Source organism: Scyliorhinus torazame, chromosome 3 (assembly GCF_047496885.1).
Source record: "Scyliorhinus torazame isolate Kashiwa2021f chromosome 3, sScyTor2.1, whole genome shotgun sequence".
In the NCBI taxonomy this organism is placed as follows: domain Eukaryota; kingdom Metazoa; phylum Chordata; class Chondrichthyes; order Carcharhiniformes; family Scyliorhinidae; genus Scyliorhinus; species Scyliorhinus torazame.
Window position 1 is genome coordinate 65264491 of NC_092709.1, and position 23404 is coordinate 65287894.

The following is a 23404-nucleotide window of genomic DNA, read 5'->3' on the forward strand; positions in this document are numbered from 1 at the left end:
CAACACGGGTTCAATTCCCATACCAGCCTCCCCGAACAGGCGCCAGAATGTGGTGACTAGGGGCTTTTCACAGTAACTTCATTTGAAGCCTATTTGTGACAATGAGCAATTTTCATTTCATTTTCATTTCATTTCTTCACTCTTAATTTATCTTTTTAAGTTTAATAATTTTTTTTAGATTGATGTTAGGAGCTAGAAAGGCATCTGTTGTTCAATTTACAACAGTTGAAGGCAAAGATATTAGATAATTTGAAAGTGTATTATTTACTGGATAATGTATGTTGGATAAACGTCAAATTACAGGAAATAAAACAATAGATGGTCTTAAAAATGATCAATCCACCAGTTTAGTTACATAATAACTATGTGCTTCAATACCCATTGGTGCTCATACCTATTTTAGAATTTTACAATGCTTTGCCAAGTGAATGGTATATAATCCAACACTATGTTCAGAAAAAGATGGAATTACCTCATGATGTTTTTAAAATTATCATATGGAGCAAGTCTTGGGATGGGTGTGTAGCTGGCAATTGGCAGCTAATTGTCCTTGAGCAGATGGTGGCAAGCCCTCCACAAATGAGTGACATGCTGGGTCATTTCAGATGGCAGTTAAGAATTAACCACATTGGTGTAGAAATCTGGAGTTACATGTGCCAGGTGCATTAAAGATGGCAGATTTCCTTCCCTAAAGTACATCAGTGAACCAGCTAATTTTTTTCACTGCAATCCAGTAGTTTTGTGATCATTATTAGTGAGACAAACATTTTATTCCAGATTTATTAATTAAATTTAAATTCCCCCAACTACGATGGTGAGATTTGAACTCATAACTCTGGTGCATTAATTCACGCTTCTGGATTACTAGCCCAGTAACATTATCACAATATTGCCATCCTGCTCTGCAACTCAACAATGACAAGAAACATGCAAGTTAGTTAAGAACGGGTTTGCTTAATTTCTGAAAATGGCTGTCAAGTGGCTGATAAAATTAATTGATTGCCAACAATACTGCACAGGAGTGATAAAGTTACATATATGCAAGACTATAACCCACGACAAATCAAAATTGTCTCAAGTCAAATAAATAGCAGTATAAACTTTGTCCCTGTCAAACAATATCTGAGGCCTACTATCAATGAACACAATTACAAATGACCCTTTTTGTTCCAATTTCTGTGCCTTTGTGTTTAAAAGGTACTAATTGGATTTTTGCCCTGGCTCAATTTATAGCATCTTCGCCTCGGAGTCACAAGTTTCCAGGTTCAAGATCTACCCAAAGCTGGAACATAAAAATCACGGCTGACACACCAGTGCAGTATTGAGGGAGCATTGCACTAATGGAGGTGTCTTTCGTGTGAAATGTTAAACCAAAGCTCCATCCATCTGTTCCACGATGGATGCAAAACACCCCATTCCACAAGTTCAAAGCAGGGGAGGTATCCACTGTGTTCTGGCCAATTATCTGGTTATTATTGCTAAGCAGCTACTGCATCTCCTATATTAGAACAGTAACTACATTTCAAAATGTACTTCATCGGCTGTAAAGCGCTTTGAGATGTCAGGTGATTGTGAAAAGTGCAATATAAATGCAAGTCTTCCTTTACCTTTTTATTGACAGTTCGTGAGAGGAAAGCTTCATCAGTTGAAACAAATTACTTGTTAGGTGTTGAATTTATTACAAACTTAAAAGTCAAGTTCCGCATTTTTAATTTTGACTAACCTTGTCCCTGAGACTTGGGTCATTAAACCATTCCAGCAATTTCTTCCCAACTTCCATTGGGCTTGATAAAAAGGTCCTGTAGGTTAAAAGAAAATCTTCTATATATGTGGGATCCACCACAGAATGCTCTTCCACCAGGTGCATTGTTAACCTTTCAGCTGTTCCCTAACAAAGCAGCGGAGAACAGTTCATTAGTAAAGTTACATTTACCGTTACAAGTTGCATAATTAGCTTTCACACAAAAAATACGGTGGACAATGATGAGCACCTTTTTTTAGACCATTATTTGTACCTGGTGAGTTTAAACATTCCTTTACTATATTTTATGGTAATAATTACCTTTATAACTATATGCCCTTTCCTGGTTCCTGTACGATCCAACTCTCGGTGTTCTTTTACCATAACAATCTCTCCCTCCTCCTCTACTTTCTGCATATTCTTTTCTACCTGGTTGAGGATTCGGCAATAGTCTTGCTGGGCTATGCACACAAACTGCCAAAGAGCACATAAAAAGTTTCAGTATTAGCATATTTGCAAATGTTATTTTGCGTATGTAAGTATTATTTGTTATTTTGCGTATATAAGTAAGTATAAATGTTATTTGTACTTACACAGACTAAGAAATAGTTTAAGCTTTAACTTATTCAGTTTGGAACTTTCTGCTGTTCTCTCCTTTCAAGTACCACAGAAACTCAATTTTACAAAATGTTAAAATTCATTTCAATTTTCTAACTCCATAAAAAAGGGTGGTTCATCTCCCCAAAAATGTCACAATTATTGAAGAAAAAGATGGCATTGAAAATATAGCATTATGGTATCATTCAAGTAACTACTCGCAAATTCTCCTGATTTCAAATATGATCAGTGTGTCTTAGCCATTATATTTTAAAAGTAGGAATTTTTTTTTTTCGCTCCTTGTTTATGAGTATATGATTGAGCGGGGCAAAGGCATTTGATAAACAAGTGCTAATAAGACTTTAAATGTGAGTTCCTTAAGTTAGACATAAAATTACAGATTAGTAAGAGTAGCAGAATCTCTACAAAGAGAACACTACTTGATTTTACAGTGAAGTTTTTCATGCTTATAATTATTAATCTCAAGATCAAATAAATACATTTCATTAATTATTTTATGTCACAGCTTTATTATGAATTCTTTCCTCTGAAAATTGAACATATTTCACAAAATAGATGTCTTATACAATTCAGACCGAATTAATTTCTTCCCAACATATGCTTAATTACATATTCAGTGGCTAAACACAAAATCCATTAAAACCACATTAGTTGAATATGTTATTACAAAAGTCCTTGGGTATATAATTTTATTTTTTTCATTTTAGAGTACCCAATTCATTTTTTCTAATTAAGGGGCAATTTAGAGTGGCCACCTACCCTGCACATCTTTGGGTTGTGGGGCGAAACCCACGCAAACACAGGGAAAATCTGCAAACTCCACACGGGCAGTGGCCCAGAGCCGGGATCGAACCTGGGACCTCGGTGCCATGAGGCAGCAGTGCTAACCACTGCGCCATCATGCTGCCCTATCATGGGCTTATAATTAACAGAAATTATTGTAGGCAACAATAATACTCAGATAATATTCACTACAAATAAGCTTAATTACCTGGCAGTCATCAGCCTTAGTTTTCATCACTCCCTTCATGTATTCTTTCTCCAAAGTAGGAGAGACACCAAAGCTATTGCCCATGCACAGGATTTCGAGTCTTCCATCAGGATATGTGACTTCTACAGAACCATTTAAAATGACTGACCAAGAATCAAGCTAGCACAAAAGAAATTAAAAACACTTTCATTACCAATAAATTCCACCAACAACAAAATCAAATAAAATGCATTTCAGATAATTCATTCTTTTAATATTGCAATTCTATCACAAACACTTTTTCTTTCTACTGAAAATTTAATTTGTTTCATACAAAATGTCTCATACTACAGACTAAATTATTTACTTCCCCAAAATTTGATTAATTACATTTTCAGTGACTAAACATGATCTACTGAAACAACACTAGTTGCAAAATGTCATAACACAATTGTTCAAGTTTTACAGTTAACAGAATTTACTGTAAGCAAACAATTTTTAGCTTATTTGGTGGCCCCAATTTTTAGGCCCCAAAAATGTGTTTGCATATACTTGATGTATAAACGACCCCTCTTTTCAGCCACGACATACTACATTGAGAGTACCCAATTGATTTTTTCAAATTAACGGGCAATTTAGCATGGCCAATGCACCTACCCTGCACATCTTTGGGTTGTGGGGGTGAAACCCAAGTAAACACGGGGAGAATGTGCAAACTCCACACGGACAGTGAGCCAGAGCTGGGATCGAACCTGGGACCTCAGCCGCCGTGAGGCAGCAGTGCTAACCACTGCATCACCGTGCTGCCCTTTGTGCCGGTCATGATGCCCGAACTAAAAAAAACTTCTGCACTTATTCGGTCCGTATCCCAAAGAACAAAGACATGTACAGCAAGAGATTGTGGGTGGGATTCTCATTTTCTGAGACTATGTGTTGGTGGCAACGGAGAATCCGTGGACTTTTACGACAGAAAAACTGACACCGCACCTGGACCGATTCCGCTACCGTTGAGGGGCGAGCGGTGCTGCGTAGAACACACTCAATTCTATTGAAAAATGGTGCGGGATACGCTGGGTCCATGATTGACACTCGGGAGGCTGACAAGCTGCAGCTGCATACACATTACACTCCCTATACACACACTTATCCCTTGATTGTGAGGAGCGTGCCCACAGAACTGATGGGTTGTCTGGGGCCAGAGGGCACCAAGGGGGGTGCCTTGGGGAGGGACACCTATTTGACCCGTGGCACCAGGTTCAATGTGGGCTGTTGGCGGTGTACAGAGCTGCATGGCTGCCTTGCCGGTTGCGGCAATGTGGCTCCGTGTCCGTCCACCCTGACCCCACAACACACCTCCTGGCCACCCCCCACTACTCCCCCAGCCCCGGCAGAAACCGCCGCCCGGCCAGCGGCACAACTGTCAGCAAACTATGGCTATGTTGGACACTTTCCATATCCCTTCTCTCTCCCTCAGCAGCCGCCATGCCGATTTCACGAATTTTAAAAACACAAATGAACCACGCCGTCGGGAACATGGCCCATCGGAGGGGGAGAATCGTGGAGACCCTGGAGAGTACCGGGTCGGGCCCGTTAATGATTTTGAAAAGGTGCGGAGTGAAACGTACATACAGAGTGAAACGCATTGACGTCATTTTCGAGGTGATGGAGAATCGCAATTTGACATCAAATTGGCGTCTGTCGCGATTTTGGCGTCGAAACCGATTTTCCACTAAATCGCCTTTCCTGATTTTGGCGCCATCCAACAGAGAAACTCGCCCTGTGTCTCTGGAGGCGTGAGGGCAGAACAGAGAAGCTGGAGCCAGTGTAGGAGCAACAGAATGTGATTGGAGGAGCAACAGCTCTTCTCAGATTCAGTCTCTCTCACACTTGCTATACCTCCAACAGGCCTGTCGTCAGTTCCCACTCCCACTGGCTGACAGCAGAATTGCTATTTTCTTTTAAACCAACCTTCATTGCACTAGCCCTGAAGGTCATAATATATATTTGAAATGGTGGATTTTCAAGACGCCAATGTCAGAAATTTCTCAGCCTTGAGACATATGGTCAGAAGTTCAGCCCCAAGTTTAAGAGGACACTGAAGTTGTGAATAGTTTGACATGATCGAGATGGAATTATTTTGTTCTTTCATGGGATGTGGGATTCACAACTAATGCCAGCTTTGCTGCCCATCCCTAATTTCCCTTTGAGGGCATTTAAGAAACAACGACATTACTGTGGTTCTGGAGTCACATGTAGGCCAGATGACAGATTTCATAGAATCATAGAATTTACAGTGCAGAAGGAGGCCATTCACCCATCGAGTCTGCACCGGCCCTTATGAAGAGCACCCTACTGAAGCCCACGTATCTACCCTATCCCCGTGACCCCCACTTAACATTTTTTGGACACTAAGGGCAATTTAGCATGGCCAATCCACCTAACCCGCACATCTTTGGACTGTGAGGAGGAAACCGGAGCACCCGGAGGAAACCCACGCAGACACTGGGAGAACGTGTAAACTCCACGTTCCTTACTCTAAAGGATATTAGTGGACTAGATAGGTTATAAGAGAATCAATTATGGTCATTATTACTGAGACGACTCCAAATAAAGCACTTCTCCGCAAAGAGACAGTAGGGTACCCCGGAGCCCCAGAAAGCACACTACTAGAGGACCTGATTGGCACAAGCAGCGAGAAGGGAGGGCGATGTGGGAAAATATACGGACAGCTACTGGACAGAGCCCAAACACCACTGGACGGGATCAGACAAAAATGGGAGAACGAACTAGGGACAGAGGTAAGATGGGGACTGTGGAGCGAAGCACTGAGCAGGGTGAGCTCCACCTCCTCCTGCGCAAGGCTAAGCCTAATGCAGCTCAAAGTGGTGCATAGAGTGCACCTGACCAGAACCCGAATGAGCAGGTTCTTCCTGGAGGTGGAGGACAAATATGAACGGTGCCAGAGGGGCCCTGCCAACCACACCCACATGTTTTGGGCTTGCCCCAAGCTTGCTGGGTTCTGGACAGCCTTCTCCGAGGCAATGTCCAAAGTTGTGGCGGTGAGGGTGAAGCCATTCCCAATAGTGGCAATCTTCGGGGTATCGGAGCAGCCAGAGCTACACATGGGGAAGGGGGCCAACGCCTATGCTTTCGTTTCCCTAATCGCACGCCAGAGAATCCTGCTTGGCTGGCGATCGGCAGCACCACCCAAAGCTGCAGACTGGTTCGCTGACCTCTCGGAATTTCTCCACCTGGAGAAGATTAAGTGTGCCATCTGAGGGTCGGAGGAAGGCTTCCTGGATACTTGGGGGCAGTTCGTCGGCCTGTTCGAAGCCAGCAACGGGAAGCAAGCCAGGGAAAAAAAAAGACGAAGAACCAAAGGACTGCGCAACCGGGGGGTGGGGGGGGGGGGGGGCAAGAAAATGTAATGTATATAAGTAACAACTGTTTATAAATATGAGAAAAGCCAATAAAAAGATTTTCGGGAAAAAAAAATTATTACTGAGGCTAGCATTCATTAATTTCGGATTAATTAGTTGAATTTAAATTCCACCAGCTGCCATATTCCCAGAGCACCAGCCGAGGTTTCTGGATTATTAGTCCAGTGACAATATCACTATGCCACTGTCTTCCCCATGAGTGGAATAGGATGTAAGGAAATATGAGCTTATGAGAGATGCCGAAGACAATGGTCCTTGAAATTTCTGCACATTCAGTACTGGACGCCAGACAGTGTGACAGATTATAAACAGAGAGGTCAAGAGTGGTGGCAGTGAGGTAGAGGTGGGTATCATCAGGATACATGTGAAAGAGTAAGCAAGGTTCTTAAAAAAAATTATACACAATGCTGTCAGCAATATAATCAGGTGATAGAAGTACAAGAAAAATGATTCTGACCACAGAGATACCAGTCCCACACCCCAGACCACAATAGAGGAAAATTCCAGTTGCAATCAACTTCCGGCATCATTACAGCACTGGTCGAAATATGAACGCGGGAGTTGAATTCTAGAGGTACGTTGAATGTGATTGCCCATGACAAGGTAGCATTTAGCCAAGTGTGGCATCAAGGAGCCCTAGAAAATTTGAAGCCAATGGGAATCAGAGGGGGACTCTCCACTGGCTGGAGAAACACCTAGCACAAGGTTATGGTTGGTGGACGTTAATAATTTCAGCCCCGAGACATTGCTATATCCAGAGCTGTGTCCTACCTCAACGTCTTTAGAGACTTCATCAATGACCTCCTCTCCATCATTAGATCAGAAATGGGAATGTTCACTGATGATTGCATAATGTTCAGCACCATTTGGGACTCCTCAGAAAATGATGCAGTCCATGACAGACCAAGCTGAAACCTGGGTTTGAACACTGACCAGAATCTAAACTGGACTAGCCATATAAATACTGTGGCTACAAGACAGGGCTCAAAGGCTAGAAATTCTGTGGTGAGTAACTTACCTCCTGACTCTCAAAACCTGTTCACCATCTACAAAGCACAAGTCAGGTTGTGTGGTGGATACTTCCCACTTACCTGAATGAGTGTAGCTCCAACAATAGTCAAGAATCCAGGAAAAAGCACCCAATGCTTGGAGTCCCATCCGCCACCTCAAACATTCACTCCCTTCACCACAAGCGCACCTTAGTTGCAGTGTTACCATAAAAGATGCACTGCAGCAACCCGTCAAGGCTTCTTTGACAACACCTTTCAAACCTCTGACCTCTATCTCCGAGAAAAACAAGGACAGCAGTTGCATGAGAACTCCTCTAAGTCATATACCATCCTGACTTGGAAATATGCCACCTTTCATTCATTGTTGCTGGGTCAAAATCCCAGAACTCCCCCTAATAGCATTGAGGGTATATCTACATTACCAAAGGAATCCGCCAAAATTGACTTCATGGGTCAAATGGCCTCCCTCTGTGCCATAAATGACTATTATTCTATGACATGGACTGCAGTCATTCAAGCAATCTGCCAACCACCACTTTCTCAAGGACATTTAGGGATGGGCAAAAAATGCTGACTTAACCAGTGATGCCTGGATCCCATGAACATGCTAAAAAAAAGCTGACAAAATATGTTTCAATTAGATTTTTTTTTAAATCACTTTTTAAAATGTATTAATTCTCTGGACATGGGTGTTTCTGGCTAAGCCAACACTTAACATCCATTCCTAATTGCCCTCAAGCATGTGATGTTGAGCTGCCTTCATGCTGCAATCCATTTGGTGTAGGTACACCCACAGTGCTGTTAAAAGGAGATGCAGGATGTTGATCCAGTGACGGAATGGCAACATAGTTTCAAGTAAAGATGATGGATGCTTGGAGGGAAACTTTCAGGTAGTGATTCTGTCTATCGGCTGCCCTTGTCCTCTCTAGGGTCAACAGGTCGCGGGTTTGGAGGGTGCTGTCAAATGAGCCTTGGTGAGTTGCTGCAGCGTATCTTCTAGATGGTACACAATGTTGCCAAAGTGCGTAGGTGGTGGAGGGAGCAAAAGTTTATTGTAGTGGATGGGATGCCAATCAAGTAGGCTGCTTAATCTTAGATGGTGTCAAGCTTCTTTTTTTTTTAAATTTAGTGTACCCAATTCATTTTTTCCAATTAAGAGGCAATTTAGCATGGCCAATCCACCTACCCTGCACATCTTTGGGTTGTGGGGCTGAAACCCACGCAAACATGGAGAGAATATGCAAACTCCACACGGACAGTGACCCAAAGTCGGGATCGAACCTGGCACCTCGGCGCCATGAGGCAGCAGTGCTAACCACTGCGCCACTGTGCTGCCTTTGGTGTCAAGCTTCCAGAGTGCTGTTGGAGGTGCACTCATTCAGACAAGTGGAGAGTATTCCATCACACCACTGGCTGGTGCCAGGCTTTGGGGAGTCAGGTGGTGAGTTACTCGCTGCAGGAGTCGCTTTGGGGAGTCAGAAGGTGAGTTACTCGCTGCAGAATTCTCAGGCTCTGACCTGCTCTTGTAACCATTGTATTGATATGCTTAGGAGGCAGTTTAGCTCAGTTGGTTAAACAGCTGGTTCGTGATGCAGAGCGAGGCTAGCAGCGTGGGTTCAATTCCTGTACTTGCTGAGGTTATTCATGAAGGCCCCACCTTCTCAACCTCTCCCCTCGCCTGAAGCGTGGTGATCCTCAGGTTAAACCACCACCAGTCAGCTCTCCTCCTCAAAGTGGCCTACGGCCATCTGGGACTATGGCGACTTTACCTTTATTTATATGCTGCAAGAGTTCAATTTCTGGTCTTGTGGGGGATTCAGCGATTGTAATGCCATTGAATGTCAAGGGGAAGTTGGTTTGATTCTCTCTTGTTGGAGATAGTCATTGTCTGTAACTTGTGTGGCACAAATGTTGCTTGCCAGTGCAAGCTTGAATATTGTCCAAGTTTTGCTGCATATATACAGAGACTGCATCAGAACCTGAGAAGTTGCAAAAGGTACTGAACATTGTGCAATCTGATCTCATGAGGGAAGGTCATTGACAAAACGGCTGATGATGGTTGGGGTGTAGGACAGTACCTGAGGAACTCCCACTGTGATGTCTTGGGATTGAAATAATTGGTCCCCAACAACCACAACTATCTTCCTTTGTGCTAGGTATGACGCCAACCAGTAGAGGGTTTCCTTCCTGATTCCCATTGACTTTTGTTTTCCCACTGATTTCCTTGATGCCACATATGTTCAAATGCTGCCTTGATGTCAAAGGCAGTCACTCTCACTTCACCTTCATGTTTGAACCAAAGCTCGAATGAGGTCAGGAGCTGAGTGACTTTGGCAGAACCGTTGTCAAAGAACAATACAGCAAAAAGTTACTAAGTGATGTTAACACATTTTTCTTGTGTTGCGTTTTTTTTCTCTTCTGTACTCGAGTTTTCACTGGTAAAAGAGGGCAGTTAAGATATTTGGTGCTGGGGGCTTTTTGTGTTCTGGTCGGGGTGGTTGGAAGTGCCTATTATTTATTTTGTTTTATTCCATTTGCACGAGCGTCGGGGCTTTCTTTGTTCCTTGGGTTTTCTTTCTTCAGAGCATTTGTTCGAGAATGGCTGGTTTGGGGAAGTGGTGTTGATGGGTCAGAGGGAACAATAGGTGGGAGACATGTTGGTGCTGGAGTCGAGAGGCACCAGGCTAGCTGGGTGAGCTGGTCTACGGAAGCCAGGTGGGGCGTGTGTATATAGCTAGTTTATGGCAGGGGTTAGGTAACAGGATGTTGTTGCTGGGGGGGGTAGTTGATCTGCTGACGAGGGAATGATTTGGATTTGGTAACATGGAGGAGGTCGGAGGTGGGGGCTGCCAGGAGGCGGGCCAGGGGAAGTGCGACACAGGGGCTAGGGGCGGCCCCAAGAAAGGAGATGGCTGATCGGCGAGAGGGGGGGGCACGGTGCCCCTCAACCAGGCTGATCACCTGGAACGTGAGAGGGTTAAACGGGCAGGTAAAAAGGGCCCGTGTGTTTGCGCATCTGAGGGCGCTGAAGGCGGACGTAATAATGCTTCCGGAGACTCATCTGAAGGTAGCTGACCAGGTCAGATTAAGGAAGGGCTGGATTAGCCAGGTCTTCCATTCGGGGTTGGACACTAAAACCAGGGGGGGGGGGGGGGGGGTGTCGCAATTTTGGTTAACAGATGGGTGCAATTCGAGGTGGGTAGTACAATCTCGGATGGGGGAGACAGATTTGTCATGGTGAGTGGTAAGCTCGAGGGGATGAGGGTAGTTTTGATTAATGTATATGCCCCAAATTGGGACAATGTGGATTTTATTAAGAGACTGCTGGGGAAGAAACCTGACCTGGACTCGCACAGGCTGATTATGGGAGCTGATTTTAACACAGTCCTTGACCCCGGCCTAGACTGGTCGTGTTCAAAAACGGGTAAGGTGCAGGCAATAGCAAAAGAACTGAGAGGGTTCATGGACGGCTAGTCGGCCGACGGGGAAGGAGTTTTCGTTCTATTCACATGTTCATAAGATGTATTCCTGAATCGATTTTTTCATCATGAGCAGGGATTTACTGGCGGGGGGGGACAGACGTAGTATATTCGGCAATCGCTATTTTGGACCATGCTCCACACTGGGTTGATCTGCAGGTCTGCAAGGAAAGTTTTCAGCGCCCTCAATGGAGGCTAGAGGTCGGTTTGTTGGCAGGCAAGGCGATGTGTGAGAGGGTGAGGAAATGTATGCAAAACTACCTGCAGGTTAATGACACAGGGGAAGTCTCAGCTGCGGTGCTCTGGGAAGCGGTGAAGCCAGTGGTGAGAGGGGAGCTGATCTCGATTCGAGCACAAAGGGACAGGACGGACAGGGCAGAAACAGACCGACTGGTAAAGGAGATCCTACAGGTAGACAGGAGATATGCGGAGACCACGAAGGCTACAGGCTGAGTTTGGGGTGTTGTCCACAGGTAACTGGAGCAGCTTAGGAAGGCGAGGGGTGCGATCTATGAGCACAGGGAGAAAGCCAGTAGAATGCTGGCACAGCACCTGAGGCGGCCAGGGAAATAGAGAAGGAAGTTGATGGGGGGGGGGGGGGGGGGAAACTTGGTAGGAGATCCGGCAGGGCTGAACAAGGTGTTCAGGGACTTCTATAGTAAGCTTTACACCTTAGAACCGCCTGCGGGGCCGGAGGAGATGAGGCGCTTTCTGGATGGACTGACCTTCCCAAAAGTGGGTAGGGGGTTGGTGGACGGGCTGTGGGCCCCGATTAGGACCGAAGAAATATTGGGGGGCTTGAGGGCCATGCAATCCGGTAAAGCCCCAGGGCCGGATGGGTATCCGGTGGAGTTTTATAAAAAGTTCTCTGAGATAGTGGGGCTGGTGCTGGTTAGGTTTTTTCTTCTTCAATATTTTTATTCAAATTTTTAACATATTTTCAACAACCCCCCCCCTTACAGAAATAAGAAAAAACAAGAAAACATAAATAAACATCTTATAGCAACACAGTAGTAAATACCAAGTAACCCCCCCCCCCACCCCCCCGGGTTGCTGCTGCTGCTGACCACCTCCTAACGCTCCGCTAGAAAGTCTAGGAACAGTTGCCACCGCCTGAAGAACCCTTGCACAGATCCTCTTAAGGCAAATGTTACCCTCTCCAATTTAATGAACCCTGCCATGTCGCTGATCTAGGCTTCCACGCTTGGCGGCATCGCAACCTTCCACTGTAGCAGAATCCTCCGCCGGGCTACCAGGGACGCAAAGGCCAGAATACCGGCCTCTTTCGCCTCCTGCACTCCCGGCTCGTCCGATACCCCAAATAGTGCGAGCCCCCAACTCGGCTTAACCCGGGTGTTTACCATCTTAGACACCGTCCTCGCAACGCCCCTCCAGAACTCATCCAGCGCTGGACACGTCCAGAACATGTGGGCATGATTTGCTGGGCTCCCCAAACACCTCACACACCTGTCCTCCACTCCAAAAAACCGACTCAGCCGTGCCCCCGTCATGTGCGCTCTGTGCAGAACTTTAAATTGCATCAGGCTAAGCCTGGCGCAAGAGGAGGAAGAATTTACTCTACCCAGGGCGTCTGCCCACATACCCTCGTCTATCTCCTCCCCCAGCTCCTCCTCCCATTTACCTTTCAGCTCCTCCACTGAGGCCTCCTCCTCCTCCTGCATCTCCTGGTAGATCGCCGAGGCCTTGCCTTCTCCAACCCACACCCCCGAGAGCACCCTATCCTGGATCCTACGTGCTGGCAGCAGTGGAAATTCCCTCACCTGCTGTCTTACAAACGCCCTTACCTGCTTGTACCCGAAGGCATTTCCAGGGGGGAGCCCAAATGTTTCCTCCAGCGCTCCAAGGCTCGCAAACGTCCCATCTATAAACAGGTCCCCCATCCTTCTAATACCTGCCCTGTGCCAGCTCAGGAACCCCCCGTCCATTCTCCCCTGGACAAACCGATGGTTCTCTCGGATCGGGGACCACACTGAAGCCTCTGCCTCCCCCCTGTGGCGTCTCCACTGCCCACAAATTTTGAGGGTCGCCGCCATCACTGGACTCGTGGTGTACCTTGTTGGCGGGAGCGGCAGCGATGCCATCACCAGCGCTCTCAGGCTCGTGCCCACACAGGACGCCATCTCCAGCCTCTTCCACGCCGCCCCCTCCCCCTCCATTACCCACTTGCATATCATCACCATATTGGCAGCCCAGTAGTACCCACACAGATTAGGCAACGCTAGCCCTCCTCTGTCCCTGCTCCGTTCCAGAAACACCCTTCTCACCCTCGGGGTCTTTTTCGCCCATACAAATCCTATGATGCTCCTCCTGACCCGCTTAAAAAAGTCCTTAGGGGTCAGGATGGGGAGGCACTGGAATATAAAAAGGAACCTCGGGAGCACCGTCATCTTCACCAACTGTACCCTACCTGCCAGGCAGAGTGGCAGCATATGCCACCTTTTAAACTCCTCCTCCATCTGCTCCACCAGCCTCGTCAAGTTGAGCTTGTGTAGGGCCCCCCAGCTCCTGGCTACCTGGATCCCTAGGTACTGAAAACTCCTTTCCGCCCTCTTCAGTGGAAGCTCATCTATCCCCCTTCCCTGGTCCCCTGGGTGTATCACGAATAGCTCACTCTTCCCCATGTTGAGCTTATACCCGGAAAAGTCTCCAAACTTCTTGACGATCCGCATCACCTCCGGCATCCCCCCCGCCGGGTCCGCCACATACAGTAACAGGTCGCCTGCATACAGTGATACCCAGTGTTCCTCCACCCCCACCCTACCCCCCCGCACCAGCCCCCTCCAGTTCCTGGACTCCCTCAAAGCCATCGCCAAAGGTTCAATTGCCAACGCAAATAGCAGGGGGGATAGGGGGCACTCCTGTCTCGTCCCCCGGTACAGCCGAAAATATTCCAACCTCCTCCGATTTGTGGCCACTCGCCACCGTGGCTTCATACAGTAACCTAACCCAACTAATGAACCCCTCCCCGAACCTCAACACTTCCCACAGGTACCCCCACTCCACCCAATCGAAGGCCTTCTCTGCATCCATAGCCGCCACTATCTCCGCTTCCCCCTCCACTCATGATTACATTTTGTAGCCTCCGCACATTGGTGTTTAGCTGCCTTCCCTTCACGAAAGCCGTCTGGTCCTCGTGGATCACCCAACGAACACAGTCCTCAATTCTGGTAGCCAACACCTTCGCTAACAGCTTCGCATCCACGTTGAGGAGTGAGATTGGCCTATACGACCCGCAGTGTAAAGGGTCCTTGTCCCGCTTCAAGATCAGCGCCCTGGACACCGTCGGCCCACCCCTCCCTCGCCTCATTGAAAGTCCTCACTCGTAGTGGGCCCAACAGGTCCATATACTTCCTGTAAAATTCCACCGGGAACCCATCTGGCCCCGGTGCCTTCCCCGCCTGCATACTCCCCAGCCCCTTAGTCAGCTCCTCCAGCCCTATCGGTGCCCCAAGCCCCGCCACCTGCTCATCCTCTACCCTCGGGAACCTCAGCCAGTCCAGAAAATGACGCATCCCCCCTTCCTCCGTCGGGGGCTCAGACCTATACAGCCCCTCATAGAAGTCTCTAAATATCCCATTTATTCCCACCGAACTCCGCACCGTGTTACCCCCTTTATCCCTAACTCCCCCAATCTCCCTCGCCGCCTCCTGCTTCCGCAGCTGGTGTGCCAGCATCCGGCTAGCCTTCTCCACGTATTCATACACCGTCCCTTGCGCCTTCCTCCACTGCACCTCTGCCTTCTTCGTAGTCAACAGGTCAAACTCGGCCTGGAGGCTTCGTCGCTCGTTGAGTAGTCCCTCCTCAGGGACCTCTGCATACCTCCCATCTACCCGTAAAATCTCCCCCACCAACCTCTCCCTCTCTCTCCTCTCCTTTCCCTCCTTGTGGGCCCTAGTGGAGATTAGCTCTCCCCTAATCACCGCCTTCAGCACCTCCCAGACCACCCCTACCTGCACCTCCCCATTATCGTTCACCTCTCGGTATCTTTCAATGCACCCACGGATCCGCCCGCTCACCTCCTCATCCGCCAGCAAACCCACCTCCAAGCGCCACAGCGGGTGCTGGTCCCTCTCCTCCTCTAGCTCGAGCTCCACCCAGTGCGGGGCATGGTCTGAGATGGCTATGGCCGAATACGGCATGTCCTCCACCCTCGGGATCAGCGCCCTGCTCAAAACGAAGAAGTCAATCCGGGAGTAGGCTTTATGGACGTGGGAAAAGAAAGAGAATTCCCTGGCCCCCAGCCTAACAAACCTCCATGGGTCCACTCCTCCCATCTGGTCCATAAACTCCCTCAACACCTTGGCCGCCGCCAGCCTCTTACCAGTCCTGGACCTAGAGCAATCCAATGCTGGATCCAATACCGTATTAAAGTCCCCTCCCATTATCAAGCTCCCTGCCTCCAGGTCCGGAATCCGGCCCAACATGCGCCGCATAAAACCGGCATCGTCCCAATTCGGGGCATACACATTCCCCAAGACCACCTGCACCCCCTGCAGCTTACCGCTCATCATCACGTACCTACCTCCATTGTCTGCCACGATGCTCAGCGCCTCAAATGACACCTTCTTCCCCACCAAAATCGACACCCCTCGATTCTTTGCGTCCAACCCCGAGTGGAAAACCTGCCCTACCCACCCCTTTCTCAGCCTAACCTGGTCTGCTATCCTCAAATACGTCTCCTGGAGCATGAGCACATCTGCCTTCAGTCCCTTCAGGTGCGCGAACACACGGGCCCTCTTGATCGGCCCGTTCAGGCCTCTCACATTCCAAGTTATCAGCCGGATCAGGGGGCTGCCCGCCCCGCCCCCCGACGATTAGCCATCTCCCTTTCTAGGCCAGCCGCGTGCCCCCGCCTCCCGCACTCTCTGTTTCCCCCAGCGGCAGACCCCCGCCCCGACTCTCTCTTCAGGCTCCAGCTCCCCTTTGGCCAATGTAGCAGCAACCCAGTTCCCCCCCCTCCCCCCAAAAGCTAGGTCCCCCCCTAGCTGCGTTGCTCCCCCCATAGCACTCCCGTAAGTCAGCTGACTCCTGCTGACCCCGGCCGCTCCCGTCACTCCATTGACCCCCCCCCCCCCCAGTGTGAGAATCTCCCCCCCCTCCTGTCCATCAGCAGGCACTCCTCTTCAGCACCACCCCTCCCCCTGACCCCGCCCCCTTCCTTCCCTAGCACGGGTAAAAAAAAAAAACCCGCGCTTTCCACCAAGCTGGCCCCGCCCCCTCAGGCGCAGTTCCCCCACCTCGGGCCTCCCGTCTCCCCTCCCCCCCAATGGGGCCTCCTCTTCAAACCACCGACGCCCACACTCTCACCAAACCCCCACTACAAACCATTTCACCCTACCCCACCCAGCACCCAAAAAAAACCAGTATCAAACAGAACAGAACATCCCCTCCAAAACACAAAAATCACATCAATCCCCTCTCGACATCCCTTCGCAACCGACCCTCAATCCGAGTCTAACTTTTCGGCCTGGATAAAGGTCCATGCCTCCTCCGGCGTCTCAAAGTAGTGGTGGCGGTCCTTGAAAGTGACCCGCAGTCGCACCGGCTGCAACATTCCAGATTTCACCCCCTTCCGATGCAGAGCCGCCATAGCCCAATTGTACCCGGCCCTCTTCTTGGCCACCCCCGCGCTCCAGTCCTGGTATATCCGGACCTCTGCATTCTCCCACCTGCTGCTCCGCTCCTTCTTTGCTCACCTTAGGACACACTCCCTGTCCATGAAGCGGTGGAACCGCACCAGCACCGCCCGCGGCGGCTCGTTGGACTTGGGCCTCCACGCCAGGACTCGGTGGGCCCCCTCCAGCTCCAGGGGTCCCGGGAAGGCCCCCGCGCCTATCAACGTGTTCAACATCGTGACCATGTATGCTCCAACATCTGACCCCTCCACTCCCTCCGGGAGACCCAGAATCCGCAGGTCCTTCCTCCTCGACCGGTTCTCCATGTCCTCGAACTTCTCCTGCCATTTCTTATGCATCGCCTCGTGCGCCTCTACCTTCACCGCCAGGCCCAAGATCTCGTCCTTGTTCTCTGAGGCTTTTTGCCGCACCTCCCGGATCGCCGCCCCTTGGGCCTTCTGGTCTCAAGAAGCTTGTCTATCGAAGCCTTCATCGGCTCCAACAGCTCCGCTTTTAATTCCATGAAGCAGCGCTGGAGAAACACCTGCTGTTCCTGCGACTACTGCGCCCACGTTGCCTGGTCTCCACCCACCGCCATCTTGATTTTCCTCCCTCGCACTTTTTGCTGCTCCAAAACTACTTTTTTCACCACTCCACTCCTGGTCCAATCCATACAGTGCCGGGGAAATGTTACTATCACCTTCCCACACTGGGAACCGACGAACAAATGCTGCTGGGGGTCCTAAAAAGAGCCCAAAAGACCGTTTCTGTCGGGAGCTGCCGAACGTGCGACTTAGCTCCGCATAGCTGCAACCGGAAGTTCCTGGTTAGGGTTTTTAACGAGGCAAGAGACAGAGGGGTTTTACCCCCGACGATGTCACAGGCCACCATCTCCCTGATATTGAAACGGGACAAAGACCCGGAGGCATGTGGGTCCAATAGGCCGATCTCTCTGCTCAATGTAGATGCTAAAATACTGGCCAAGCTCTTGGCGGCTAGGATTGAGGACTGTGCGCCGGACGTTATTATGGAAGATCAAACCGGGTTCGTCAAGGGCAGGCAGTTTGTGGCCAACCTGAGAAGGCTGCTGAATGTGATCATGATGCCCCCGGAGAGTAGGAAGGCAGAGGTAGTTGTGGCAATGGATGCCGAGTAGGCTTTCGACCGGGTTGAGTGGGACTATTTATGAGAGGTGCTGGGACGATTTGGATTCGGGGAGGGCTTTATCGACTGGGTTAGACTGCTGTAACAGGCTCCGGAGGCTAGTGTTAGGAAGAATAGGATGACGTCTGACTATTTTAGACTGTACCGAGGGACGAGGCAGGGATGCCCCTCTCCCCACTGCTGTTTGCGCTAGCCCGTAACAGCCTCCCCGAACAGGCGCCAGAATGTGGCGACTAGGGGCTTTTCACAGTAACTTCATTTGAAGCCTACTTGTGACAATAAGCGATTTTAATTTTCATTTCATTTTTTCAATAGAGCCGCTGGCAATTGCCCTGAGAGCTTCAAGGGGTTGGAAAGGGCTGGGAGGAGGGAGGGGGGGGGGGGGGGGGGGGGGGGGGGAGAAAGAGGTGAAACACAGAGTATCGTTGTACGCCGACGACCTGCTCTTATGCATCTCGGATCTAGTGGCTGGGATGGATGAAATCATGGGGATCCTGAGGGAATTCGGCCGGTTCTCGGGGTATAAACTGAACATGGCAAAAACGGAGTTGTTTGTAGTCTAGGCGAGGGGCCAGGAGGGTCGGCTGAGGGAGCTGCCGTTTAGGTTAGTAGGGGACAGTTTTAGATACTTAGGGATACAGGTGGCGTGGGACTGAGGCCGGTTGCACAAGTTGAACTTATCTCGGTTGGTGGAGCAAATGAGGGCCGGGTTCCGGAGGTGGGATGCACTTCCACTGACACTAGCGGGGAGAGTGCAGACGGTTAAAATGACGATCCTCCCGAGATTCCTGTTCGTATTCCAGTGTCTCCCCATTTTCATTCCGCGGTCTTTTTTCAAGAAGGTCAATAAAATGATTATGGGATTCGTGTGGACGTGAAGTCCCCGCGGGTCAGGAGATTGATGCTCGTGAGGAACCGAGGGGAAGGGGGACTGGCGCGGCCAAACTTTAGTAATTACTACTGGGCGGCCAACATAGCTTTGATAAGGAAGTGGATGGTGGGTGCGGGGTCGGTTTGGGGGCGGATGGAGGCCGCTTTGTACAGGGGCACCAGTTTGGCAGCCCTGGTTATGGCGCCCCTGCCGCTCCCGCTGGCACGGTACTCCACCAGCCCTATAGTGGTGGCGACCTCGCGGATCTGGGGCCAATGGAGAAGGCATGTGGGGGAAGTGAGAGCATCAGTTTGGTCCCCAATTTGCGACAATCACCGGTTTGCCCCGGTGAATATGGACGGTGGGTTCCGAGCATGGTGGAGGGCTGGGATTGAGAGGATGAGGGATCTGTTTTTGGAAGGGAGCTTCCCGAGCATGAGGGCGCTAGAGGAGAAATTTGGGATGGCGAGAGGGAATGATTTCAGGTACTTGCAGGTGCCTTTAAGGTCGGCCACCGAGCTCACATGACAGTGGCCCGGATGAGTAAATTCTTTGGATTAGAGGACAGGTGCACCAGATGCTCGGGAGGACCAGCGAACCATGTCCACATGTTCTGGGCATGTCAAAAACTCAGGGGGTACTGGCAGGGATTCGCGGACATTATGTCCCGGGTACTGAAAACAAGGGTGGTGATGAGTCCAGAGGTGGCAATTTTTGGTGTTTCGGAGGATCCAGGAGTCCAGGAGGAGAGAGAGGCTGACGTTTCGGCCTTTGCTTCCCTGGTAGCCCGGCGACGAATTCTGCTGGCATGGAGGGATTCAAAGCCCCCGAAGTCGGAGGCCTGGTTATCGGATATGGCGAGCTTTCTCGGTCTGGAGAAAATGAAGTTCGCTCTGAGAGGGCCACTGTAATGGTTCGCCCGGAGGTGGCAACCATTTATCGACTTCTTCGCGGAAAATTAATCGTCAGGGGTGGGGTTAGGGTAACGTAGATTAGGGGGATAGTTAGGCGGGTCCTTGTAGAAGGGGAGCTGGTTTTTGCACTATGTTGATTGTTCTTTGCACACTGTTTTGTATTGTTGTTGTTTACTATGCCAAAATGCCTCAATAAAATTGGTTAGCAAAAAAAAAAAACAATACAGCACAGGAACAGGCCCGTCGGCCATCCAAGCCATGATACCAACCTTTGCCAAAACCCTCAGCACTTCCTTATGCCGTATCCCTCTATACCCAACCTATCTATGTGTTTGTCAAGGTGCCTTTTGAATGCCGTTAATGTATCTGCTTCCACAACCTCTCCTGGCAACGCGTTCCAGGCACTCACCACCCTCTGCGTAAAAAACCTGCCTCGCACATCTCCTCTAAACTTTGCCCCACGGACCTTAAACCTATGCCCCCTAGTGACTGACCCCTCCACCCTGGGAAAGAGTGTCTGCCCATCCACTCTATCCATGCCCCTCATAATCTTGTAGACCTCTATCAGGTCACCCCATAACTTCTGACTTTCTAATGAAAACAGTCCGAGTCTATTCAGTCTCTCCACATAGCTAACACCCTCCGGACCACGCAACATCCTGGTAAACCCCCTCTGCACCTTCTCCAAAGCCTCCACATCCTTCTGGTAGTGTGGCGACCAGAACTGTGCGCAATATTCCAAATGCGGCCTTACCAAGGTTCTCTACAACTGTAGCATGACTTGCCAGTTTCTATACTCGATGCCCCGTACAATGAAGGCAAGCATTCAGTATGCTTTCTTGACTACCTTGTCCACTTGACTACCTTCAAAGACCTGTGGACCTGCACGCCCAGATCTCTCTGACTTCCTATATTCCTAAGAGTTATACCATTTGCGGTATATTTCCACCTCTATCAAGTCACCTCTCTTCCTTCTTCACTCCAGTGAGCAAAGCCCTAGCTCCCTCAACCTTTCTTCATAAGACATACCCTCCAGTCCAGCGGGCATCCTGGTAAATCTCCTCTGCACTCTCTCCAAAGCATCCACATCCTTCCTACAATGAGGCGACCATACTGGACACAATATTCCAAGTGTGGTCTAACCAGGGTTTTATAAAGCTGCAGCAAAATCTCACGGCTCTTGAACTCAATCCCCCGGTTAATGAAAGCCAACACACCATAACGCCTTCTTTTTTTTAAAATAAATTGAGAGTACGCAATTATTATTTTTTCCCAATTAAGGGGCAATTTAGCGTGGCCAATCCACCTAACCCTGCACATCTTTTGGGTTGTGGGGGTGAAACCCACGCAGACATGGAGAGAATGTGCAAACTCCACACGGACAGTGACCCAGGGCCGGGAATCGAACCCGGGGCCTCAGCGCCGTACTATCCACTGCGCCACCGTGCTGCCCTACCATACGCCTTCTTAGCAACTCTATCAACCTGGGTGGCAACTTTGAGGGATCTTTGTACGTGGACTCTAAGATCCCTCTGTTCCTGCCTTTAGCCCTGTATTCAGCATTCAAATTCGCCCTTTCAAAATGAATCACTTCACATTTATCTAGGTTGAACTCCATCTGCCACTTCTCAGCCCAGCTCTGCATCCTGTCAATGTCCTGTTGCAACCTGCAACAGCGCTTGACACTATCTACAACTCCACCAACCTTTGTGTCTTCGGCAAACTTACTAACCCACCCTTCCACTTCCTCATCCAAATCATTTATAAAAACCACAAAGAGCAGAGGTCCCAGAAAAGATCCCTGCAGGACACCACTGGTCACAGACCTCCAGGCGGAATACTTTCCATCCACTACCACTCACTGTCTTCTTTGGCCAGCCAATTCTGTATCCAGACAGCCAAATTGCCCTGTATCCCATGACTTACTGAAATCCATGTATGCCACATCCACTGCCCAACGTTCATCAATGTGTCTCGTCACATCCTCAAAGAATTCAATGAGGCTTGTGAGGCATGACCTGCCCCTCACAAAGCCATGCTAACTATCTTTAATCAAACTATGTTTTTCTGAATAATCATAAATCCTGTCTCTCAGAATCCTTTTCAATATTTTGCTCACCACAGACATAAGACTGACTGTCTGTAATTCCCAGGGATTTCCCTATTCCCCTTCTTGAACAAAGGAACAACATTAGCCTGGCACACGAGGACGACGAGTTTACCCTGCTTAGGGCATCTGCCCACAGCCCCTCCTCGATCTCCTCCCCCAGCTCTTCTTCCCATTTCCCTTTTAGTTCTTCTACCATAGTCTCCCCTTCGTCCCTCATTTCCCTATATATATCTGACACCTTACCATCCCCCACCCATGTCTTTGAGATCACTCTGTCCTGCACCTCTTGTGTCGGGAGCTGCGGGAATTCCCTCACCTGTTGCCTCGCAAAAGCCCTCAGTTGCATATACCTGAATGCATTCCCTTGGGGCAACCCATATTTCTCGGTCAGCGCTCCCAGACTCGCGAACTTCCCATCCACAAACAGATCTTTCAGTTATTCCTGCTCTTTGCCACATTCCATATCCCCCATCCATTCCCCCCGGGGCAAACCTATGGTTGTTTCTTATCGGGGACCCCCCCAAGGCTCCAGTCTTTCCCCTATGCCGTCTCCACTGTCCCCAAATCTTCAGTGTAGCCACCACCACCGGGCTTGTGGTGTAGTTCCTCGGTGAGAACGGCAATGGGGCTGTCACCATAGCCTGTAGGCTAGTCCCCCTACAGGACGCCCTCTCTAATCTCTTCCACGCCGCTCCCTCCTCCTCTCCCATCCACTTACTCACCATTGAAATATTAGCGGCCCAATAATACTCACTTAGGCTCGGTAGTGCCAGCCCCCCCCCCCTATCCCTGCTACGCAGTAAGAATCCCTTCCTCACTCTCGGGGTCTTCCCGGCCCACACAAAACCCATGATGCTCTTTTCAATCCTTTTAAAAAAAGCCTTCGTGATCACCACCGGGAGGCACTGAAACACAAAGAGGAATCTCGGGAGGACCACCATCTTAACCGCCTGCACCCTCCCTGCCAGTGACAGGGATACCATATCCCATCTCTTAAAATCCTCCTCCATTTGTTCCACCAACCGCGTTAAATTTAACGTATGCAATGTGCCCCAATTCTTGGCTATCTGGATCCCCAGGTAACGAAAGTCCCCTGTTACCTTCCTCAACGGTAGGGCCTCTATTTCTCTACTCTGTTCCCCTGGATGCACCACAAACAACTCACTTTTCCCCATGTTCAATTTATACCCTGAAAAATCCCCAAACTCCCCAAGTATCCGCATTATTTCTGGCATCCCCTCCGCCGGGTCTGCCACGTATAGTAGCAAATCGTCCGCATACAAAGATACCCGGTGTTCTTCTCCTCCTCTAAGTACTCCCCTCCACTTCTTGGAACCTCTCAACGCTATCGCCAGGGGCTCAATCGCCAGTGCAAACAATAATGGGGACAGAGGGCATCCCTGCCTTGTCCCTCTATGGAGCCGAAAATATGCAGATCCCTGTCCATTCGT

At 49.3% G+C, this 23404-nt stretch overlaps 1 protein-coding gene across 10 annotated transcripts in view; it reads right to left on the reverse strand.

Annotated features, from left to right (window-relative positions):
* rapgef2b (Rap guanine nucleotide exchange factor 2b) overlaps positions 1–23404 on the reverse strand; it is a 508586-nt gene that overhangs the window by 171530 nt on the left and 313652 nt on the right. For all 10 annotated transcript variants that reach the window (XM_072495765.1, XM_072495762.1, XM_072495767.1 and 7 more), the window contains 3 exons: positions 3351–3509; positions 2063–2215; positions 1724–1888 (listed from right to left, as the gene is read on the reverse strand). In XM_072495765.1, the coding sequence (XP_072351866.1) occupies positions 1724–1888; positions 2063–2215; positions 3351–3509 (477 nt within the window). The remainder of the gene's footprint in view (positions 1–1723; positions 1889–2062; positions 2216–3350; positions 3510–23404) is intronic.